At 43.1% G+C, this 21596-nt stretch overlaps 1 protein-coding gene across 2 annotated transcripts in view; it reads left to right on the forward strand.

Moving 5' to 3' along the window:
• The window catches only part of ASTN2 (astrotactin 2), a 1034049-nt gene that overhangs the window by 366887 nt on the left and 645566 nt on the right, over positions 1-21596 (forward strand). For both annotated transcript variants that reach the window (XM_004372122.1, XM_004372123.2), the window contains one exon: positions 6408-6515. In XM_004372122.1, coding sequence (XP_004372179.1) covers positions 6408-6515 — 108 coding nt within the window. The remainder of the gene's footprint in view (positions 1-6407; positions 6516-21596) is intronic.

Here is a 21596-nt window from a genome sequence, read left to right on the forward strand (position 1 = left end):
TTTTTTTTTTTTTTTTGGTTGTTTTTGTTTTTATTGTGACTACCCTAGTGGATGTGACATGGTATCTCATTGCGGTTTTGATTTACAAATGACTAGTGACCTTGAGTATCTTTTCTTATGAGTATCTATCTTTCCATGAGAATAGAGGATTTTTGAATCAGACAAAAGCTAGTTTCAAATCTTGACTCTGCCATTCGTAATTTGTGTAATCTTGTATAAGCAACATCGAGATTCTGATCTTTGGACTGTCTATCAGTAAAATGAGGATGATTCTTGCCTCTCAGACTTGTTATATGGTGTAGATGGGATGTTGTATATAAAGTGCCCAGTGCAGTGCTTATCTCATCATGGTATGTCCTTAGCCCATCTTCTCCTTGATGGCTACATACTGCCATTCGGGACCAGAAGAACCAGAGACACAAGGAGCTCTGGCAGAGAAGCTGCTGGTTCCAGCATACAAATAGCCTCTTCTTTTCTCTTGCCAGTCTTTGACCATTCTCACTTTCTCTCAGCCCCTAAGTGAGATACCTGAGCAACTCATGTAATTAATGGCTGCGTTTTAGTGCACTAAATCACCAATTTCATATTAAAATGCTAACAGAGGGGGCCCTTTACCAGACATCTGAATCATCTCTAAGTCCATTCATGATTGACCTGTGCCCTCTTCAGATTATGTGTACCCTCAGAGGCATCATGTCTTGGGTGGCTACCACTTCCCCAGGATGCCTCAACAGGCAGGGAGTCACCACCCACAAGCAAATGCTTCCTTTTCTTCTTTTAAATTCATGCAAGCATTGCATAAATGTATGTCAACATTTAGTCCACTTCTTTTGTCTCTGAGCTAAATGTTGACATATATTTTCCTCATAATGACCGTGTATATGAACTAGAGTTATGGTCCCCCTTTTAAAGATGGGCTCAGAGAGGTTAGGTGCTTTGCCCAAGGCCACATAGCTAATTAGTAGGAAATAGAATTAGAACTCATATCTGACTCTAGTATGTTAATTTCTTTTTCCTGAGGTGCATTACTTGCCATGGTTCATGGATTAAACGGTTATATAAACCAACTCCACATACTGTGGTGGCTTGTGTGTTGCTATGATGCTGGAAGCTATGCCACTGATATTTCAGATACCATCAGGCCATCCATGGTGGATAGGTATCAGACTAAGAAGAAAGAGCTGGCAAGCTACTTCTGAAAGTTAGTCAGTGAAAACTTATGTATCACAAAAGAACATTGTCCAACCTGTCATCAGAGGTATCAAGTCTCTAGAAGAGGACATCATGTTTGGTGAAGTAGAGGGCCAACAAGGATGTGGGAGACCCTCGGTGAGATATATTGGCACAATGGCCGTGATGATGGAATCAAAGATGAGATTATGAGGATGATGCAGGACAGGACAATGTTCCTTCTGTTGTACATAAGGTAGCCATGAGTTGGAGTTAACTTGATGGGAACTCCATCAAGTTAGTAACAGCTAACAACGTAAACCAACTAGACTCAAAGTGCCTTGAAGGCAGGGACCATAGCTGTTGTTTGATGGAATCTCAAGACCACCATTTTCATCTTAGTCACATTTAGAAGATTTAACAGTTTAGTGGAACCTGTGATCTATTTGTCTTTCTCTCCTGTTCCTAGATCCTGGCCCTTACTGCGTACTCAATAATATTTTTTATGCATGCCTCTAGAACTGTACTGTCCAATGTGATGAGCACTTAAAGTGTGGTTGGTCTGTAAATTCAGTGTATGCATAAAATGCGCACTGGATTTTGAAAACTTACTGTGGAAAAAAAGAATATAAAATATTTCAGTAATAATATATTTATGTTAATTACACATTAAAATGATAATATTTTAGATTTATTGGTCAAATAAAATATATTCTGGAAATCCATCTTACCTGTTTATTTTTACCTTTTTAATGTGGCTACTAGACCATTTAAAATTGTGTATGTGTATTGCAGTATCTTTCTATCAGATGGGCTGGTCTAAAGATATCCTCTCTCAGCCTCAGTTTGCATTCTGAAAATAGTCCCTTAATACTCATCGGAGAGAGATGAGGGTGGTTCATAATACCTTCCTTACAGGGACTGCTGTGGGTATTAAATGAATATTGACCCATATTTTATTGTCCACTAACTTAGAAACTGAGGGGATAGACTCTGAAGCCACTGTTTTGATTAACGGTGGTTCTACTATTTATAAACTGTGTCACCTGGGCAAATGACTTAATTTCCCTTTGTTTCCTCATCTGTTAAAATGGGAATAAAAGTAGTAGCCTACCTCCTAGGGTTGTTTTAAGAATTAAATAAGTTAATACATTCAAAAGATTTAAAATAATGCCTAGAAGGTGGGCCGTGCTACTTAAGTGTTCACTTTTACTATTATACTAGAATTGCCTGTTGACTTTTTTGTCATCCCCTCTCGCCTGCCCTAGTAGGGCAAGAATCATGATGCCGTGTTCACCATGGGAGAGATGAATCTGTTTGGGAAAGAAGGGACAATAAGAAGGAATGGAGAGAGGGTTAAAAAATATGGAGTTTGCACTAAAGCGGGATGTGGGAAGTGTCTGGGGTGGACTCCTGACAGGGACACACCCCTGCTTTTTTCTCTGCTGCCCAAAACACAGTAGGGTCCGACAGATGTCCCCTGTACATGAGGGACCTACTTTATCAGTTGCCCTCATTTTCCCCTTTGCCAAGAATTACACCTAGATAAACAAAAGTCCACGCTCCCCCCTCTCTCTCTTCTTTAATTTTCTTTTGTAACAGTAAAATATTGTAATAGCAAGTTAAGAAGCCCTGGTGGCCTCTGGGGACTGCCACTCTCCCACTTCTTCCAAAAGTTCCACGAGGTCCCTGCCAACTCCATTTCAAATGTGAGCTTTTAAACAAGGAAGCACTTCTGGTAGAGCCTGGAGTCTCCTGTTGTCTGCAGACCTGCTTTATTTAGTTGCTAGGAATTGGGAAGGGTTTGCACTAAGTCAGGGACAGACCATGGCTGAGGGCACATTTGGGAGGAAATGCCAAATGTTGCTGTCCCTTGTGATTTCCCATCTATTAGAACATGCTGTATAAAGGAAGGGAGCTTAGGTATTAATATTTCCATTTAACTGAGCAATAAACCCAGAGTCTGTGTCACTTCATGGTTAAGAATATGAGCTTGAGCATCAGTCACAGCTGGGTTCAAACTGCAGCTTCGCTCCTTATTAGAAAATCATTTTTGTCTTCTGAACCTCAGTTGCCTTTTCTGTAAAGTGGGAACAATAATACTCCCCCAGGGGTAATATGAGTTTGGAATGCAATGATATATACCAAACTCAAACCACAGTGCTTAGCAACAATCTACTATCCAGCAATCTACTGTGCGACTCTAATATTTGTATACTTTATTGCATACAATCCTCATTACAGTATACTTGGTGGGGGGCTGGAAGCTGGAAGGACAAATCTGCTCTCCCAAAGTTTCCTCCTGAGTTGTTTCCAGAAAAGCAATTTGTATACTACAGACTCCACATTGGGAGCTGGACAGACTAGCCCTGAACCTTGACTCCCTACTTATCAGCCGCGTGACCTTAGGCAAGTAACTCTGCCCAAACAAGTCTTTCTTTTTTTTTTTTTTTTTAACCATACTCATAATTATTGTAGCTTTATATTGTCTTTTTGTCTTTTTTTTTTCATTGTTGTGCTTTAAGTGAAAGTTTACAATTCAAGTTAGTTTCTCATACAAAAATTTATACACACATTGTTATGTGACCCTAGTTGCTCTCCCTCTACTGTGACAGCACACTGCTTCTTTCCATCCAGGATTTCCCGTGTCCATTCAACCAGCTCCTGTCCCTCTCTGCCTTCTCATCTCGCCTCTGGACAGGAGCTGCCCATTTAGTCTCATGTATCTACAAACAAGTCTTTCTTTTATTATCTAGTTTATTAATTGTTGCTGTTGTTAGCTGTTGTCTAGTAGGCCCCAGACTCATGACAACCCCATTCACGAAAAGTTCAGATCATTGTGATCCATAGGGTTTTCATGGCTAATTTTCAGAAGTAGATTGTCAGGCCTTTCTTCCTTGTCTGTCTTTGTCTGGAAGCTCCACTGAGACCTGTTCAGCATCAGAGCAACACTGGCAGATGGGTTGTGGTTGTACATGTAGCCCATTGGCTGAAAATCGAAACTGGGTCTTCAATATCAAAGGCAAGAACTTTACCACTGAACCAGCAATGCCCCCCACCAAGTATATCTAATGAGGATTGTATGCAATAATACATGCGAAGCTTGGAGGCACATAGTAGATTACTGGATAGTAGATTGTTGCTGGAATGAATGAATGCACAATAACCATATTGAAGAAAGAGTGGCTGCATACTGAACATCATTTCAAATCCCCTGCTGGAGGAAATTACACAGTAAATCCTCTGGTGAATTGAATAACATTTCCCCCTAATGTATGTTTTTCTTTTCCTCAGGTGGAAATTTTGAATAAGTAATATGCTCACATGATATTTGATTCAAAAGATACAAAGGATTTATAGGGAAAAGTAACCTCCTTCCCACCTCTGTCCTCCAGCCACTTAATTCTCCATCCTCAAGACAACCACTTCTGCAAGATTCTCCAGTCTCCTCCCAGAGATAGTCTATTCATACAGATGTATGAAGCCCCACTGACTAAATATTTTTTTCAAAACCAAAGTCCTTGTTCTCCCCTGCCCATCCACTCACCCCCTCAACATTCTCTGAAGCACTACCCTTGCTGTTTCCTCTCTGGGGAAAGAGTTTACCAATTCTTTATTCTCTCTCTTTCCGTATCTTGTTCTTAAAAAAAAATAAATAATAATTAAAAAATACAGAAAAGCACAGAGATGAAAACCAAAAATTACCAACATTCCCTCCCTTTAGAATTAACTACTATTAAGGTTGGCATATGAGTCATTGGTGGTTCAGTGGTAGAATTCTCACCTTCCACGCAGGAGACCTGGGTTCGATTCCTGGACAGTGCACTTCATGCACAGCCACCAACCGTCTGTTAGTGGAGACTTGCGTGTTGCTATGATGCTGAACAGGCTTCAGTGGAACTTCCAGGCTAAAATGGACTGAGAAGGAAGGCTTGATGATTTACTCCTAAAAAAAGAAACAGCCAGTGAAAATCCTATAGATCACAGTGGTCTGATCCCTTTGTGCATGGAGCTGCCATGAGTTGGGGCTGACTCTACAGCAGCTAATAACAACAACAGTGTTGGTATATTTGTTTCTAGCCATTTTTCTTTATCTGTCATCTTTGTGATAAACTCATGGCATAAACACACTGCCCTTTTCTCCTCCATGGTCCTCTGAGTTTGTCTCTGAAGCACTTCTTGGACCCATTCCTTCTCACTAATTCACTGCCCCTGCCCTCACCCTGGCCTCCATCTGCTTTCAGCTGGATCATCACTGAGCCTCCTAAATGCTCGCCCTGCTTGGAAGCCATTCCAAGTTCTTTGTGCCACCAGAGTGTCCTTCCTGGTACATGCAGCTGATCAACTCATTCTCTTGCTCAGGAACCATCATGACATGCAGCTTAAGGCCCCGGTCCTCAGTCTGGCATTCAGGGCCCTCCACCATGTGTCTCTAGCTGTCCTTCCCAGCCAGTGCCCGACAAGATGGAGCCTCACATTCTTCATCCCTGGGTCTTTACTCTAGTTGTTTCCTCTCTTTGAATGCCTTTTTCTACCTCTGAAGCCCCATCCGTCCTTCAAACTCTGACTTAAATCTTTCCTTTTCCACAAAGCCTTCACAGACCTCCTTGTTGCAGTGGATTGCACTCCCCTCCATATTCCTAGTACCACATTGCATGGTAGACATAGGCCATGAATTAGTTTTAAGGCTCCTTAGGATTCCACTTGTCCCCTGAGTAGCTTATGGTCCCCTGGCTGGCAAGGACTGGGCCATATTTATCTTTTTTCCCTGGTGCCTGGCATATAGTAAGCATTTGATTGAAATGTTTGTGAAATTATGTTGCCTGGAGTATTTTCTTAGAGGTGGGCTCGTAATACTAAGCAAGAATAGCTATCAATTATGTAGTACTCACCATGGACCAGGTATTTTATATATCATATCTCCTTTAATCTCCAAACCAACCCCACGAGGTTAATAGTTATTGAACCTACTTTGAAATAAAGCACCCAGGGCTCAGAAAGATGGGGTGTCTCCTCTCAAGGTCACATGGCCAGGATGCTGCCGAGCCGTGGTTGGAACCCAGATCTGCCTCACTGCATAGCCTGAATGCTTTCCATTCATCATGCAGCCTCCTGGGCCATTTGAGATTTACAGAGAGAAGTCTGGGGGATGTGGTTGCTGGTCTTTGGGATGGTTGAGGGATTTAACAATCTTTTGAGGCCTGGAAGGATGACTGATGACTTTTGCTTCCTTGCAGGGGGCATCAGCTTTGGGAGAACCAAAGGGACATCAGGTTCAGAGGCAGATGACGAAACGCAGCTGACATTCTACACTGAGCAGTACCGCAGTCGTCACCGCAGCAAAGGTAACGGACACCTGATTCCATACTTCTTGGGAAGGTTTCAGAACCATGGTTTGCAGTAGGAAAGCCTGGGAAATAAGTTTTGTGATCAATAAACCCCTTGCTGTCGAGTTGATTCCAACTCATAGCATAGTGGCAAATACTGAATCTATTTTTCAACCTGGTCCTGAGCTCAGCATCTGGGCCCCTGGCTGGACTGGTGATCTTCATTATGTCTTTTGCCCCTCCATTCTTTATTTACTTTCTTCCCACTTCATCCCTCAAAGGATATGGGGCAGTGTTTTAAATTTTATGCATTAAAAAAAATTGCAGCACAGGAAATGAAATAACTAAGGGGATTAGATTAAAAGGAAAATAATTCAAGTTCGGGTTAGATCGATGAAGGTTAATTCATGACATACCATGTTGTGGAATTCTTAGAAGGAGCTTCCTAGCAGCCAAGGTGCAGAAGAGGAAACATACTTTTCAGTACAATTCACAGGGCTTGTGGGATAGAACCAAGCATTTGTTCAGGAAACTCTATCTGATACTGAGGCCAGAGAGAAAGTTCTCCAGTTTGTCCCTATAAACAGGACACAGTATGACTTTCTAGACGTTGTCTTCAAGAGATGAAATAAGTATCAATGAATAATTACTTCTCACAATAGCACTTAGTATAAGGCAATATAAAAATACTGGAGCTGAACTCTGTAAGGTGTAAACCTGGTGCCCAGGTTCACAGTTCTCTGATGATTAAACTTGCTCTTTAGGTAAAATACAGCCTATGTCAAGCAATCGCCTGTGAATGGAATTTCACATTAAAAAAAAAAAAAAATCTGTTGCCATCGAGTCGATTCTGACTCATAATGACCCTATAGGACAGAGTTGAATTGCTCCATAGGGTTTCCAAGAAGCGCCTGGTGGATTCCAACTGCCGACTTTTGGTTAGCAACCGTAGCTCTTAACTACTACACCACCAGCATTTCCAATTTCGCATTACTGAGCATTTTATAAGAATGCAGAAGCAGCAAATTCAAGATTACATTGTTAGAAGACGACCTGGGGTTACAAACATGTATTCCATGCTAGTGATTAGGGGCACATCCATGGGCTTTGACCACCAATCAGAAAGAAGTTAGTATCTGCTTGCAAACATTCAGGCAGCTGATCAAGGCATGTTGCAGGGTTTATGGCATCCCACCAGTGCACAGAAGTGGGCAAAAGAAGTGGCTGGGGCAGGGAGGGGAATATCCCTCAGCAAATTATCCTGCATGAACCCCACCCATGGAAGGGTAGACCACCAAAGAGCACAGATCACATAGCTTCTCTGGGCTGCTTTCGCTCATCTGCATGTTGAGGGAAGGTGAGTGCAAAATGGGCTCAATGCATTGGATGCCCCTTGCACCTCTGAAATGCCTATGATCCTAGTAGAAAAAAAAAAATCTTCCAACCTCACAGTAAGGTTACACAGATCAACTGAAGTGTCTCTGGAAAGTCTCAGAGATTTTAGTTATTATAGTTGAGTAGTGGTTGAATTGACAAGCAGTTGAACTACCAATTTAAAAGTTATGTGTTAATTTTGAAGTTTTAGAAGGTGAGATCTTTCTGCCAAAGGCAGCATGATATAACTTCAGAATTAAGAAACCTGGGTTCAAATTGTAGTTCTACCATTTACTAGTTGTAAGATGTTAAGCAGTTATTTAACTTCCTTAGGCTTCACTTAGGGAGCACTGGTGGTGCAGTGGTTAAGTGCTCGGCTGCTAACTGAAAGGTCGGGGATTTGAACCCACAAGCGACTCTGCAGGAGACAGATGTTGCAGTCTGCTTCTATAAAAGATTACAGCCTTGGAAACGAGTTGGAATGGACTGAGCAACAATGGGTTTAGGCTTCACCTGGGGGCAGTGGTAGAATTTTCACCTTCCATGGAGGAGACCTGGGCTCGATTCCCAGCGAATGCACCTCAGGTACAACCAGCCACCATCTCTATCACTGGAGGTTTGGGTGTTGCTATGATGCTGGACAGGTTTCATCAGAGCACCCAGACAAAGACAGACTCAGATACAAGGCCTGGTGATCTACTTCTGAAAGTTGTCACAACAGTCCGATCCCCTTGTGCGTGGGGTCACTATGAGCTGAGGCCAACTCCCCGGCAACTAACAACAACATGCTTCGCTTTGCCCATCTATAAAATGGGCCTATTAGGATTAGGGGTGAAATTTAGTTAAGGTATACAAAAAATGTATCATAGTGCCTAGTATATATTATAAGGGCAAAATAAAGTCGATTCAGTACAATTCTTGTTATTTTACCATATCTTCCTACCCCCAAGGTCTATCACCGAAAAGGCCATGTGTGGGGAGTATCTCCCCTGACATATTACCTGGGAAGGTTTAGCAGCCTCTGCAGCCATTGGAATAACTGGGCTTGCCTCTCACACTCTCCCACTCCCTCCTACTCCTCAGCTTTCTGGTGTCTCCTGCATTGGAGATTTGGAAGTATGTGATCAATGATTCTTGACCTGCCCTCTTCCTCCCCCATTCCAGCAGCCAGAAGTAGGGCTGGGGAAGTCAGTGGGTCTCCTCTGCACAACCAGGCTATTTACAGCTAGTTGGAAAAACATCCATCACTGAGCGTGCCCCTCGTAAATTGGAGTTAAAGTTAAAAAAAAAAAAAAAAGAGCAAAAGCAAACCACAAGACGCTAGATAAACGATTTGGCCCAGTGCCTCCATACACTCCAGAAGGCCAGCTCTGTTTTCAGGGTAGTGAGGATACTGGGGCTACTCTTCCCTTCCCTGGCCTTCCTGCCAGCTGAATGCCAAAGCTACTTGCTTTGTCTCTCGCCTCTACTCATTTTCCACTAATGTTGTTGTTGTTAGGTGCAGGTGAGTTGATTCCGACTCATAGTGACCCTATGTACAACAGAACGACACACTGCCCGATCTGCGGCATCCTCACAATCATTGCTATGTTTAAGCACATTTGTTGCAGCCACTGTGTAAATCCATCTCGTTGAAGGCCTTCCTCTTTTTCACTGACTGTCTACTTTACCAGCCGGGTAACTGGTCCAGGGACTGGTCCCTCCTGATAATATGTCCAAAGTACATGAGACGAAGTACAGCCAAAATGCTCCTTAGAAGCTCTTTGTTACTAAGGCGCATTTTGGCTGTACTTCTTCCAAGACAGACTTGTTCCTTCTTCTGGCAGTCCGTGGTATATATTCAATATTCTTTGCCAGCACCATAGTTCAAAGGCGTCAATTCTTTGGTCTTCCTTACTCATTGTCCAGGTTTGCATGCATATGAGGCGACTGAAAACACCATGGCTTGGGTCAGGTGCACCTTAGTCCTCAAAGTGACATCTTTGCTTTTCAACACTTTAAAGAGGTCTTTTGCAGCAAATTTCCCCAGTGCAACATGTCGTTTGATTTCCTGACCACTGCTCCCATGGGCATTGATTGTGGATCAAAGTAAAATGAAATACTTGACAACTTCAGTCTTTTCTCTGTTTATCATGATGTTACTTATTGGCCCAGTTGTGAAGATTTTTGCTTTCTGTATGTTGAGATGTAATCCATACTGAAGGCTGTAGTCTTTGATCTTCATCTGTAAGTGCTTCAAGTCCTCTTCACTTTCAGTAAGCAAGATTGTATCATCTGCATATCACAGGTTGTTAATGAGTCTTCCTCCAATCCTGATGCCCCATTCTTCTTCATATAGTCCAGCTTCTCAGATCATTTGCTCAGCATACAGACACACAGCTTTCCTGACTTCCAACTACACAGGATCCCCCTTATTCTGTTCGAATGACTGCCTCTTGGTCTATGTACAGATTCCTCATGAACACAATTAAGTGTTCTGGAATTCCTGTTCTTCGAAATGTTATCCATAATTTGTTATGATCCACACAGTTGAATACCTTTGCATAGTCAATAAAACACAGGTCAACATCTTTCTAGTATTCTCTGCTTTCAGCCAAGATCCATCTGACATCAGCAGTGATATCCCTTATTCCACGTCCTCTTCTGAATCCAGCTTGAACTTCCGGCGGTTCTCTGTCCATGTACTGCTGCAACTGCTTCTGAATGATCTTTAGCAAAATTATACTTGTGTGTGATATTAAAGATAACGTTCGATAATTTACCCATTCTCTTCTACCACCTTTCTTTGGAATGGGCACAAATGTGTCTCTTTTCGAGTCAGTTGGCCAGGAAGCTGTCTTCAAAATTTCTTGACATAGACAGGTGAGCACCTCCAGTGCTGCATCCATTTGTTGAAACATCTCAGTTGGTGTTCTGTCAATTCCTGGAGCCTTGTTTTTCACCATTTCCTTCAGTGCAGCTTGGACTTCTTCCTTCAGTACCATCGGTTCTTGCTCATATACTACCTCCTGAAATGGTTGAATGTCGACCAATTTGTTTTTAGTACCGAAACTCTGTGTATTCCTTGCATCTTCTTTTGACGCTTCCTGCATCGTTCAATATTTTTGCTGTAGGATCCTTCAATATTGCAACTAGAGGCTTGAATTTTTTCTTCAGTTCTTTCAGCTTGAGAAATGCTGACCATGTTCTTCCCTTTCGGTTTTCTAACTCCAGGTCTTTGCACATTTCATTAGAATTGTTTACTTTGTCTTCTTGAGCCACCCTTTGAAATCTTCTGTTCAGCTCTTTTACTTCATTTCTTCCTTTAGCTTTAGCTACTCGGCATTCAAGAGCAAGTTTCAGAGTCACTTCTGACATTGATTTTGGTCTTTCTTTCCTGTCTTTTTAGTGCCTTTTGCTTTCTTTATGTGTGATGACTTTGATGTCTTTCCACAACTCATCTCATGTTTGGTCATTGGTGTTCAGTGCATCAAATCTGTTCTTGAGATGGTCTCTAAATTCAGGTGGAATATATTCAATGTTATTTTGACCATGGTGGACTTGTTCTCATTTTCTTCAGCTTCAGCTTGAACTTGCATATGAGCCATTTATGGTCAGTTTCACAGTTGGCCCCTGGCCTTGTTCTAACTGATGATAATGAGATTTTCCATCATCTCTTTTCACAGATGTAGTCAATTTGATTCCTGTGTCTCCCATTTGGCAAGGTCCATGTATATAGTCACCATTTATGTCGTTGAAAAAAGGTATTTGCAATGAAGAAGTCATTGGTCTTGCAAAATTCTATCATGTGATCTCTGATGTCATTTCTGTCACCAAGGCCATATTTTCCTACTACTGATCCATCTTATTTGTTTCCAACTTTTGCATTTCAATCACCAGTAATTATCAATGAATCTTGATCGCATGTTTGATCAATTTCAGACTGCAGAATTTGGTAAAAATCTTCACTTTCCTCATCTTTGGCATGAGTGGTTGGTGCATAAATTTGAATAATAGTCATATTAACTGGTCTTCGTTGTAGGCATATGGATATTATCCTATCACTGACCACACTGTACTTCAGGATAGATCTTAAAATATTCTTTTTGACGATGAATGCAATGACATTCCTCTTCAATTTGTCATTCCTGGCATAGCAGACCATATAATTTCCTGATTCAAAGTGGCCAATACCCGTCCATTTCAGCTCACTAATGCCTAGGATATCTGTCTTTAAGTGTTTCATTTTATTTTTGATGACTTTCAATTTTCCTAGTTTTATACTTCCTACATTCCATGTTCTGGTTATTAATGGATGTTTGCATCTGTTTTTTCTCATTTTGAGTCATGCCACCTCAGCAAATGAAGATTATGAAAGGTTTTCTCCATTCACATTCTTAAGGCAGAATCTACTTTGAGGAGGTAGCTCTTCCCCAGTCATATTTTGAGCGCCTTCCAAACTGAGGGACTCATCTTCTGGAACTATCAGACAATGTTCCACTGCTATTCTTAAGTTTTTCACTGACCAGTTTTTTCAGAAGTAATCTGCCAGGTCCTTCTTCCTAGTCTTAGTCTGGAAGCTTTGCTGAAACCTGTCTACTGTGGGTGACCCTGCTGGTATTTGAAATACTACTGGCATAGCTTCCAGCATCACAGCAACATGAAAGCCACCACAGTATGACAAACTGACAGACTTGTGGTGTTTTCAGTAATAGTGCATCCCTATTCTTCTACCTCTTGTTTCCATCACATCTTCCTCTTCCTCCTCAGGATCCTGGGTTTGCTTATTTGTTTGTTTTTGTTCTACTTACTCCCTTCTTTTTTTTCAGTTTCTATTCTTTTTATTTTTGTTCTCTCTTCCTTCCTCTGTTCCCGCCTTGCTATATCCCTGCCTCCTTCTCTTTATTCCTTATCATTGTTTTTTGTTCTCTCCCCTCTTTCTATCTCCTTTCTTTCCCTTCTCTCTTTTTATTTTTTCTTCTCGTCAGCCTTTTCCCCATGACAGTCTGCTATTTTTTCCCAGCTATTCCCTAATGAGCCCTTCCTCCCTCCCTTCTTCCCGCCTTCCTCCTTACCTTCCTTACTTTCTTTCTTCCTTCCTTTCTTCTCTCCCTTCCCCCTTCCCTCCCTTCCTTCCTTATCATAGATATTTGTTAAGCACTAACTATATACCTGGTGCTGAGGCATTGGTGTTTTTGGTGGTAGAATTCTTCCATGTTGGAAGACCCAGTTTCAATTCCTAACCAGTACACCTCATGCATAGCCACCACCTGTCTGTCAGTGGAGGTTTGAGTGTTGCTATGAAGCTGAACAGCGTTCATTGGAGCCTCCAGACTAAGACAGACTAGGAAGAAAGGCCTAGCAATCTAATTCTGAGAATCAGCCGGTGAAAATCCTATGGATCACAATGGCCCAGTCCGACACTGACCATGGGGATGGCACAGGACAAGGCAGCATTTTGTTCCATTGTGCCTGGGGTCACCATGATTCAGGGGTTGATTCCACAGCAGCTAACAACAACAACTACATATCTGGCACTCTTCCTTCTAGGCTCTGGAAACACAAACCAACCTAAGATTGTAAAAGAAAAAAAAAAAAAAGCTACTTTTATGCATTCATACTCATAGCGACCTTATAAGACAGAGTAGAACTGCCCCATGGGGCTTCCAAGGCTGTAAATCTTTATGAATGCAGGCTGCCACATCTTTCTCCCATGGAGCAGCAGGTAGGTTCGAACTGCCAACCTTTCAGTTAGCAACCGAGCACTTAACCACTGCACCACCAGGGCTCCCTAAGTGGAGCCGAAGGAAGTTAAATTACTTGTAAAGATCTTGCAGCTAGTAAGTGGTAGAACTACAATTTGAAACCAGGTTTCTAAAGTTTTTTCAGTTATATCATGCTACTTCTGGGGAGAAGTTGTGACTGAGCTAAGTTACAGACGTAGGGTCAGTGGAGTGAGTCTGTGAGGCAAGAGCCCTATCCCAGATCTACTGCCGACTTGCTGTGTGACCCTAGCCAAGTCATGCTACTTGTCCAGGCCTTTGTTCTCATCTGCAGCATGGGAGAGCAGGGGAGAGAGTTGGTTGTATTTGATCTCTGAGATCCTGTCTCACTCAAATGTCAGTGGGACTGTGTATCTGTGAGAATCACTGGTCTTGAAATGTGCTTGGCCTCCAGCTTCAGCTCACCTTTGCAGACTGCGCACCTGTGAGAATCCTCTTTGTATCCCCTATGCCCAGTGCTTCTCCCTTTTCCTGCTCCTCTTTTTGGAGACGGTGTGTACCTCTGATATTAGAGTGGCTTCTGCCATCCCCTTTGACTGTGCTGATTACTCTTTCTTCTTCTCTCCCCACCCCCAGGCCTGCCTGAGCTCCTATCCTCCCCAGCTCTCTCCTCTGCCTCTGTGAGCTTTCAGGAAATGCAGTGAGTCAGCAGTTGCCTATGGTCTGCTGAGGGCCGTGAGAGCCAGGCTGGCTGTGACACAAAGGAGATAAAGAAGTATAGTGAGGTGGGGGAAGAAAAAGATGAACATACTAGAAAAGGCTGACTCCCTAAGCTGGTTAAGAATGCTTCTCTCATAGCTTTTGGAACTCCACGTTAATTAACCACACTCCCTTCAATTCCATCTGAAAATGGGATCTGAGTTCTGTTCCCGAAATCTGTGGGTATGTGGGCTTGCATCCATGCATTCAACCATTGCCATCTTTGAAGTGCTCAGAAGGCAGTTGGGTTTTGGATAATCTGATGGTGACAGGCACATGGTTTCCAGTTCCAGTTTTGCCACTACTTTTCCGTGTGATTGTACTAAGGCTAAGAGGCTTCATTGCAGAGAAGGACACACCTGGGGCTGATGATGGGGAGAGTTTAGGAGGAGAAAGAAACGTCCTGACAGGTTTTACTACCTAGGTCTCTCTCCTTAGCACATCCTGTGAGAGAAACAGAACTGGCATTAAAATCAGCCATACCTGGCTTTGAATCCTGACCTTGTTATCTCTTCCTCCATGTGTAGCCCTGGATGAGCTTTTAACCTCTGTATAAAATGGAGCTATTGACCCCTACCTCACAGAGTGAGCAAGTCTAGAGATAGAAGGTTTCAGGGCTCACTCAAAGGTGCTCAAGAAATATTTGTTCTTGTTTCCCACATTCCCCTTCCCTCTAAAACATTTTGAGCCCCAGAATAAACCAGTTAAAATCCTATTTTGGGTAACAGTATCTGTTTGGTCAGAGATTTACAATTTAGTCCTAGAGTGGGTGCTGGCTCCCTGAGCCTCTGGCTCTCTATAAGGAAAATGGACTGTTATGAAGGCGTATCTGATGTGGTCAGGTAGAGTCTTTCCTCAGAACAGAATACTGTGGTAATCAATGTAGTGGGCCAGGAGTGGTGGTGGAGGGCAGGGAGACAAAGGGACTAAGAAACAAAGACTGAGAAAGAAAATATATGTGCATGGTGGAATTCTCTAAATCAGGGATCAGCAACCTTTTTCTGTGAATGACCAATTAATAAGTATTTTGGCTTTGCAGACCATATAGTCTCTGTTGCAACTACTCAACTCTGCCATTTTATTGTGAACGCCGCCATAGATGATACATAAATGAGCAAGACTAGCTGTGTCCCAATAAAACTTTATTTGCAAAAGCAAATGCTGGACCAGATTTCACTTGCAAGCATAGTTTGCTGGCCCCTTGCTTAAATCACATGCATCATAGAGATAGTCCTCACCTATAGGTCTGGTCCAGGAAGCATGTGTGAATTTCACAGTGCTTCTTGAAATGAACCTGATCTTATACTGTACATGATCTTGCTGCCTAAAGGAGTCTATCTGCAAAGCAAAGAGTTCTATTTTTGGTCAAGTAAATAATCATCCAATACATCACTTGTTCCAGGTTTCCCAGTTCTGACGGTATTCTACAGAATTGACTAGTGAAGAGCTGATGGAGATAAGTTACCACTGGGCAAAATGTCACCTTTATTAGCCAGAGATGATACTCTATACAGCAAAGAACACTGAACTCCAAACCAGGAGGTGTGTGCTGGAGTCCCTAGCATGTCACTAACTCACTCAGTGACTCTTGGCAAGCTTGTACCCTCTCTGGACCTCAGTTTTCCTATCTGTAAAACAAGAATATTTATGCTTCATGTCATCAAGTCTGACGCTCTTTCCAGTGTAGCCTGTAGTTGTGGAATCAACAACCTTACGAAGCATGGTGCTAGGCAGTGTGGCAAATAGGGCCTGGGCCCCCAGCGTCAAGGAAGTGATAATCTCCTTGGGGGGATGCAGCTCACTCAGACAAGCAATGCTGATCAGTATAAGCTAGTGTATAATTGAAGGTCCAGATGAGAGGTGCAGATGGCGTGTCCAGCCGCAGGCTCAGAGCTGAGCAGGAGACAAAGCAGCCACAGCTGCTGGAAGATTTCAGCGATGCAGGCACCAGCATGGGCATTGTCACCCTAGCTCAGTGTGGGTGGCTGGTGGCCTTGGGCAAGTCTCTCTTGCTTTGGAGACCTCACACTTCACATCCTCTGGTTGCTTAGCTGGTTCTAGAAACCCTAGCTTTCATACTTCCAACCCTGGGGCACTTTTCTCTGAGCCTTGATGGTTAGTCCCTAGAAGAAGAGAGACGTAGGGCATGAATGCCCCTTTTTTGCTTACTTCTTTGTTTCAGCTGCTTGTTTTAACTTGGCAATTCTCAAACTGCAGTTTTCTGTAGTGATAAGAATTTTTGAATTGTAAGCAAAACTTTGTGCTCCTGTGTATCTATGTGTGAATCTTTTATTTCATGATTCTATACATACACGCGCGCGCACACACACACACACACACACATGCAAGTGTGCAATTTCAACCTGTTCTAGGGAGAGATGAGGGAAAATTCAAGCCAGAATTCTTCTGTGCAGAGAAGGAGGCCTTTGGGGATTGAGAGTAGGAGATTGTTCTGAAATATAAGCCAAGAGTGCCCAGATGGAACCGAGAGTCCAGGAAATGGGGGTGGGTGAAAGCAGAGCATCCATGGAACAGCACGTGCAAAGGTATGGAGGCAGCAAGTGCGTACTGCACCAGAGGTGGAGATGGGGAGAGATGGCCAGAAAACAGGTGGAGCTCAAGTCTATGGCTGTGGCGGAAGGACAGGAGAAGAGGCTGAAGAAAAAGGAACCAGCCTTAATCATTGATGAAGTTAACCACCCAATCTTTTATCCATCTCTTCTCATTCAACCACAAGTTTTTTTCTGTCTTAAAGATAATCACGTCCAGTCTTTAATTTTATGTATGTAGGAACCAAAGCTTCTCCAAGGGGAGCATTTTGCTCGAGGTTAAAGTCGTTCCTCAAATGATAAAGTGCATGGGACAAATATTAACATAAGTGAATCTGGGCTAAAGGTATATGGGTGTTCTTTGTGCTCTTCTTATCCTTGCAACTTTCTGAAAATTTGAAATTATTTCCAGACAAAAAAGTTAAGAACAAATGATAGCCCTTCTAGGTTGAGTATAGTCTGGAATCAGCAGAGACGAGTTCAAATCCTTGCTCTACCATTTCCCTACTGCGTAACCTAGGATGAAACACATCACTCCTTTGAGCCTCAGGCTTTTCCATCGCTACATGAGAGGGTTAGTGCAGTATCTTTCCTTCCACTCTCCCTTAGGCTTGTCATGAGGATTAAATGAGATAATGTATGTGAAGGAAATGCTTAGCTGAGTGTGCCTGCCATGTTCTCAGTGTTCACTGAATGGCATCCAGTTAAGCACAGCAAATCAGAGCCTGAGCCAGGCACAGCTCCAAGGCCTCTTTCCAAGTCAGTCTTGCCACTAGGAAAAAAAAAAGTAAGCATTTTAGTTAAGAACACAAATGTGGTGGGCCTGGCCTCTTGGGGACATTGTGATACAGCTTTCTTCTTCACCGCCTTCTCTCCTTGACTAAAGACAGGCTTGCTCACAGACACACCCATCTGCCTTCTACCAGCCTGCAGGGCACTTCCCTAGGACCAGCTTCTCAGAAAAGAGTAAACATTGGAGACAAATCGAGCTGGATTTAATCAGCCTCTAAAGCCCTTGTAACCAGAGTGACCTGGAAGAGAGGCCCAGACTTGTGGGATGGTGGTGTCAGGCGTGGGACAAAAAATAAACCAAACTCGTTGCCTTTTAGTCGATTCTGACTCGTAGCGACCCTATAGGACAGAGTAGAACTGCCCCATAGGGTTTCTGAAGAGCGGCTGGTGGATTTGAACTGCCGACCTTTTAGTTAGCAGCTGAACACTTAACCACTGTGCCACCAGGGCTCCAACGTGGGACACATTGTCCTGATACGGGGAAGATTTGGAACAAAAACAAGGCTCCAGGGTTCTTATTTCTCTCACCCTTCTTTGCCCAAGGGACCTGGTTCTTCCAACCCAGCTGTATTAGAATAGCCAAACATTTTTCAATGAGGATAGCACTACTAGAGGTTCCAGATGAAAGGTCAGCTGGAGGGTACATAGGTGAACTCATCAACCCCTTCATGGGGTGGGTTTATCTGGCTACCTCAGGGCCCAGACATGGGAATAGGGAAAGCAGGGGTAAGTTACTCCAGGGTGGAAAGCCAGGGAGCAAGAGTGCTGGGTACACTTAAGAGGAAAGGAGATAGACAGAGACAGAGAGGAAGAACCAAGCAAGAAGTCTTATGAAAATACTGGGAGGGCTAAGACTTGGATTTTTAATCCTGAATATACCCTTGTTTGGTTACAGACTTTGGGTAAGGTTTTGGGTCATAGTTTCCTATTTATCAGCCAACAAGATAAAACTTGATATTTTCCAAGTATTTCTCAGCAGTTCAAATTCACCAGCCACTCCTTGGAAACCCTATGGGGCAGTTCTCCTCTGTCCTTTAGGGTTGCTATGAGTCAACAACAATGAGTTTGGTTTGTTTTTTTGTCCCACGCCTGATACCACCATCCCTCAAGCCTGGGCCTCTTTTCCAGGTCACTCTGGCTACAAGGGCTTTAGAGGCTGATTAAATCCAGATCGATTTGCCTCCAATGTTTACTCTTTTCTGAGAAGCTGGTCCTAGGGGTGTGCTCTGCAGGTTGGCAGAGAGCAGACAGTGGTCCATGATAGAAATGTAGACAAGGAAGAGAGAAAAAGGAAAAGAACAGGAGAAACCATATCTGACTTACTGGATTCTCTCTATGCTGGGCTGCCCCCTTTATATGCATCATCTCTTATCATTCTAAACAATTCCATGAAGAAGGAACTATTTTTATCTCCATTTTACAGGTGAGGAAATTGAGACTCAGAGAGCTCATTTAACTGAGGCTACGAGGGGAGCTGGGATTTGAACCTAAGCTATTTGGTTCCAAAACCTGGTAAAACTGTTATAAGGCAGTTAAAATAATGCATGCCAAGAGGTTGCTTCAGTGCCTGGGAATAGGAGACAGGAGAAGGATACCCATGTTTGTGCTGGTGAAGAAAGCCTGGTGAGAAGACCTCTGAGAACTTCTGGTGTCTACTCTGTAACCTCTCTAGGTGGGATCAGCCTGGGAGGGCTGGAACGAATAATGGGGGTGAGCAGAACCCCCCCCCAGGTATTAAGAAACTAGTTTGGCACAGAGGACAAAAAGCAGCATCCATGGGGACCAACCCTCCCAGGGCACCATCAGCACTGGGGGTCCTGGTATTTGGTCGAGTGGGAAAATATGTGATAGGGAGAACTTTTAGTGGTGCACTGGCACCAGCACTCACCACTTTGTGAGAGCCGATTGTGCTTATCTCTGCCCAACCCTGCTGTGAATGACGTCATGTTGATAGTTTCATGAAATTTATCATAGAAATTGATAAACATCAATTTGTCATGGAAATCAATAAACACTGCAAATTAACGTTTCCCTCTTCCCCATGCTACAAAGCCCGTTGTTAAACATTTACCAGCATACCACTGGGGAGAATGGTCAGTAGGAAGTAGGGATTTAACCACAGGCTGGGGTTCAAGAACTAGTTTCCAGAAATAGCCTGAGCAATCCAAAATCTTTACTAGAGGATGATGCACTAAGCAGAAGACAAAGTAAAGCACAAAGTCCAAGGTCCCAGGCAGAGGATCCTTTTTTCATAGCCAGAAGACAAGGTGAACTGGAGGACTGGGTATTTAGGGTTTAAATGGGAGATAGGGTCAGAGGTTCTGGTTCATCCCACTTGAGGGAATAATGAGTCCTAGAACCTGGGTCAAGCCAGAGCCAACACAGGGCAGGTGACCTAAGCCAAGTCGTGAGAAGGGCTATAGGGGCTAGGATAGTAGTAGTTCTCCAGCCTGACAAAACCTCAGAATCACTTAGAGGGCTCTTTAAAAATACCATTTACATGCGAATCTCTGCCCAGGGGGTCCGGGTATTGGTATAAAATGCTCTCTAGACTGTGATTTTCAGCCAGGATTGAGAACCACCTCTATAGCTTCCTTGACACATTAGTCAAGAGCAGATCTCTGTTCTTGGTCTGGAATTGGGCTCCTATCAAGTATATCCCCCTTTTCCCAAGGCAGGAAGTTGATTAAAAATTACAAGAGGAATAACAATGTATAGCAACCATTTATTGTCACCTATGTGCCAGGGCCATTGCAGAGTCATTGATCTTCCTATGAGATTAGTTATTGTCATCATCTCCATATTTAAAAAGATAAAACTGAAACCAGGCAGAGTAACTTCTCCAAGGTCATAGAGGTAATAATTGGCATGACTGGGACATGAACAGAGTTCCAGTTGACTGCAAGGACTGTTGTAACAATATCCCAAGACTGTCTCCTGGGAAAGCCTCTTAAATCTTTCCTTCTCATATCATAGCTCTTGCTCTGGTGGCTAGCTCTTTGTGATTTGCAGTAGGTGAATATCTGCATGGAAGGTTCTAATAGCTCCAGAAGGTTCCAATAGCTCATGCAGGCTTTCTGAAGAGATTCCCCTTTCCCTCATGGGAAGATGAGACTAGGAGTTTAGATTCCTCTTGATAAAAGAGTACTTAAATGCAGAAACCTAGCTTGATCTATGCCTGCATTTAGCCCTGTTGAAGGAGACATTAGAGAAGAGAAAATTACGTATTCAGAAATTGTTATGGAATGAAAAAGCTCCTGCCTGATGTCTTTCTACTCTCTCTTTCCTCACACCTCAGAGGAAATAGACATTGCTTTTCTCTCTCTTTTTTAATTTCTTTTAAAGGTCCCTAGTGAACTGCCTTTACTCAGACTTGCAGGTACTGAAGGCGGGGGAGAGTCAGACAACTTAAAAAACTCCCTCCCCATGCCTGTGACGGTCCCTGAAATATTGTTTAAATTGTTCTCAGTTCTATTCCTCCTTTGCAGTGCCAGCCAGCTCAGCACCTGACAGCCCAGCATTGAAGGGAGGGAGACGGCTGTCAGGAATCAAATGGGAGACCAAAGGCGATAAAGCAAACATGTCGTTTTCAGTTGCTTACACTAGCGAGAAGGAATAATCAGTCTCTCTTGCTTTCTTGTTTTTCAACTAAGCTCAGCAGGAATTTTCCCCCCTTTTCCTTACAGTGAGAGATTGCGACTCTCTGCCTCCCGCCCCAAGGATGAACACTCTGTCATCTCCTTTCTTGCCTATCCTCTGGGATGGCCAAGATTCTCTTACCCCTGAAAAATGCTTTTCCAGATAAAGAGGTGGATTTATTGGTCATGACCACCTGCTGTGTGGCAAGCAACACAGATTTGTGCTCGGTGTTTGCTTGCAGGAACCCATTTAGCCCTGACTCTGCCACTTTTTGGTGTGGGTAA

This window comes from Trichechus manatus, unplaced genomic scaffold (genome assembly GCF_000243295.1).
Source record: "Trichechus manatus latirostris isolate Lorelei unplaced genomic scaffold, TriManLat1.0 scaffold00016, whole genome shotgun sequence".
NCBI lineage: Eukaryota > Metazoa > Chordata > Mammalia > Sirenia > Trichechidae > Trichechus > Trichechus manatus.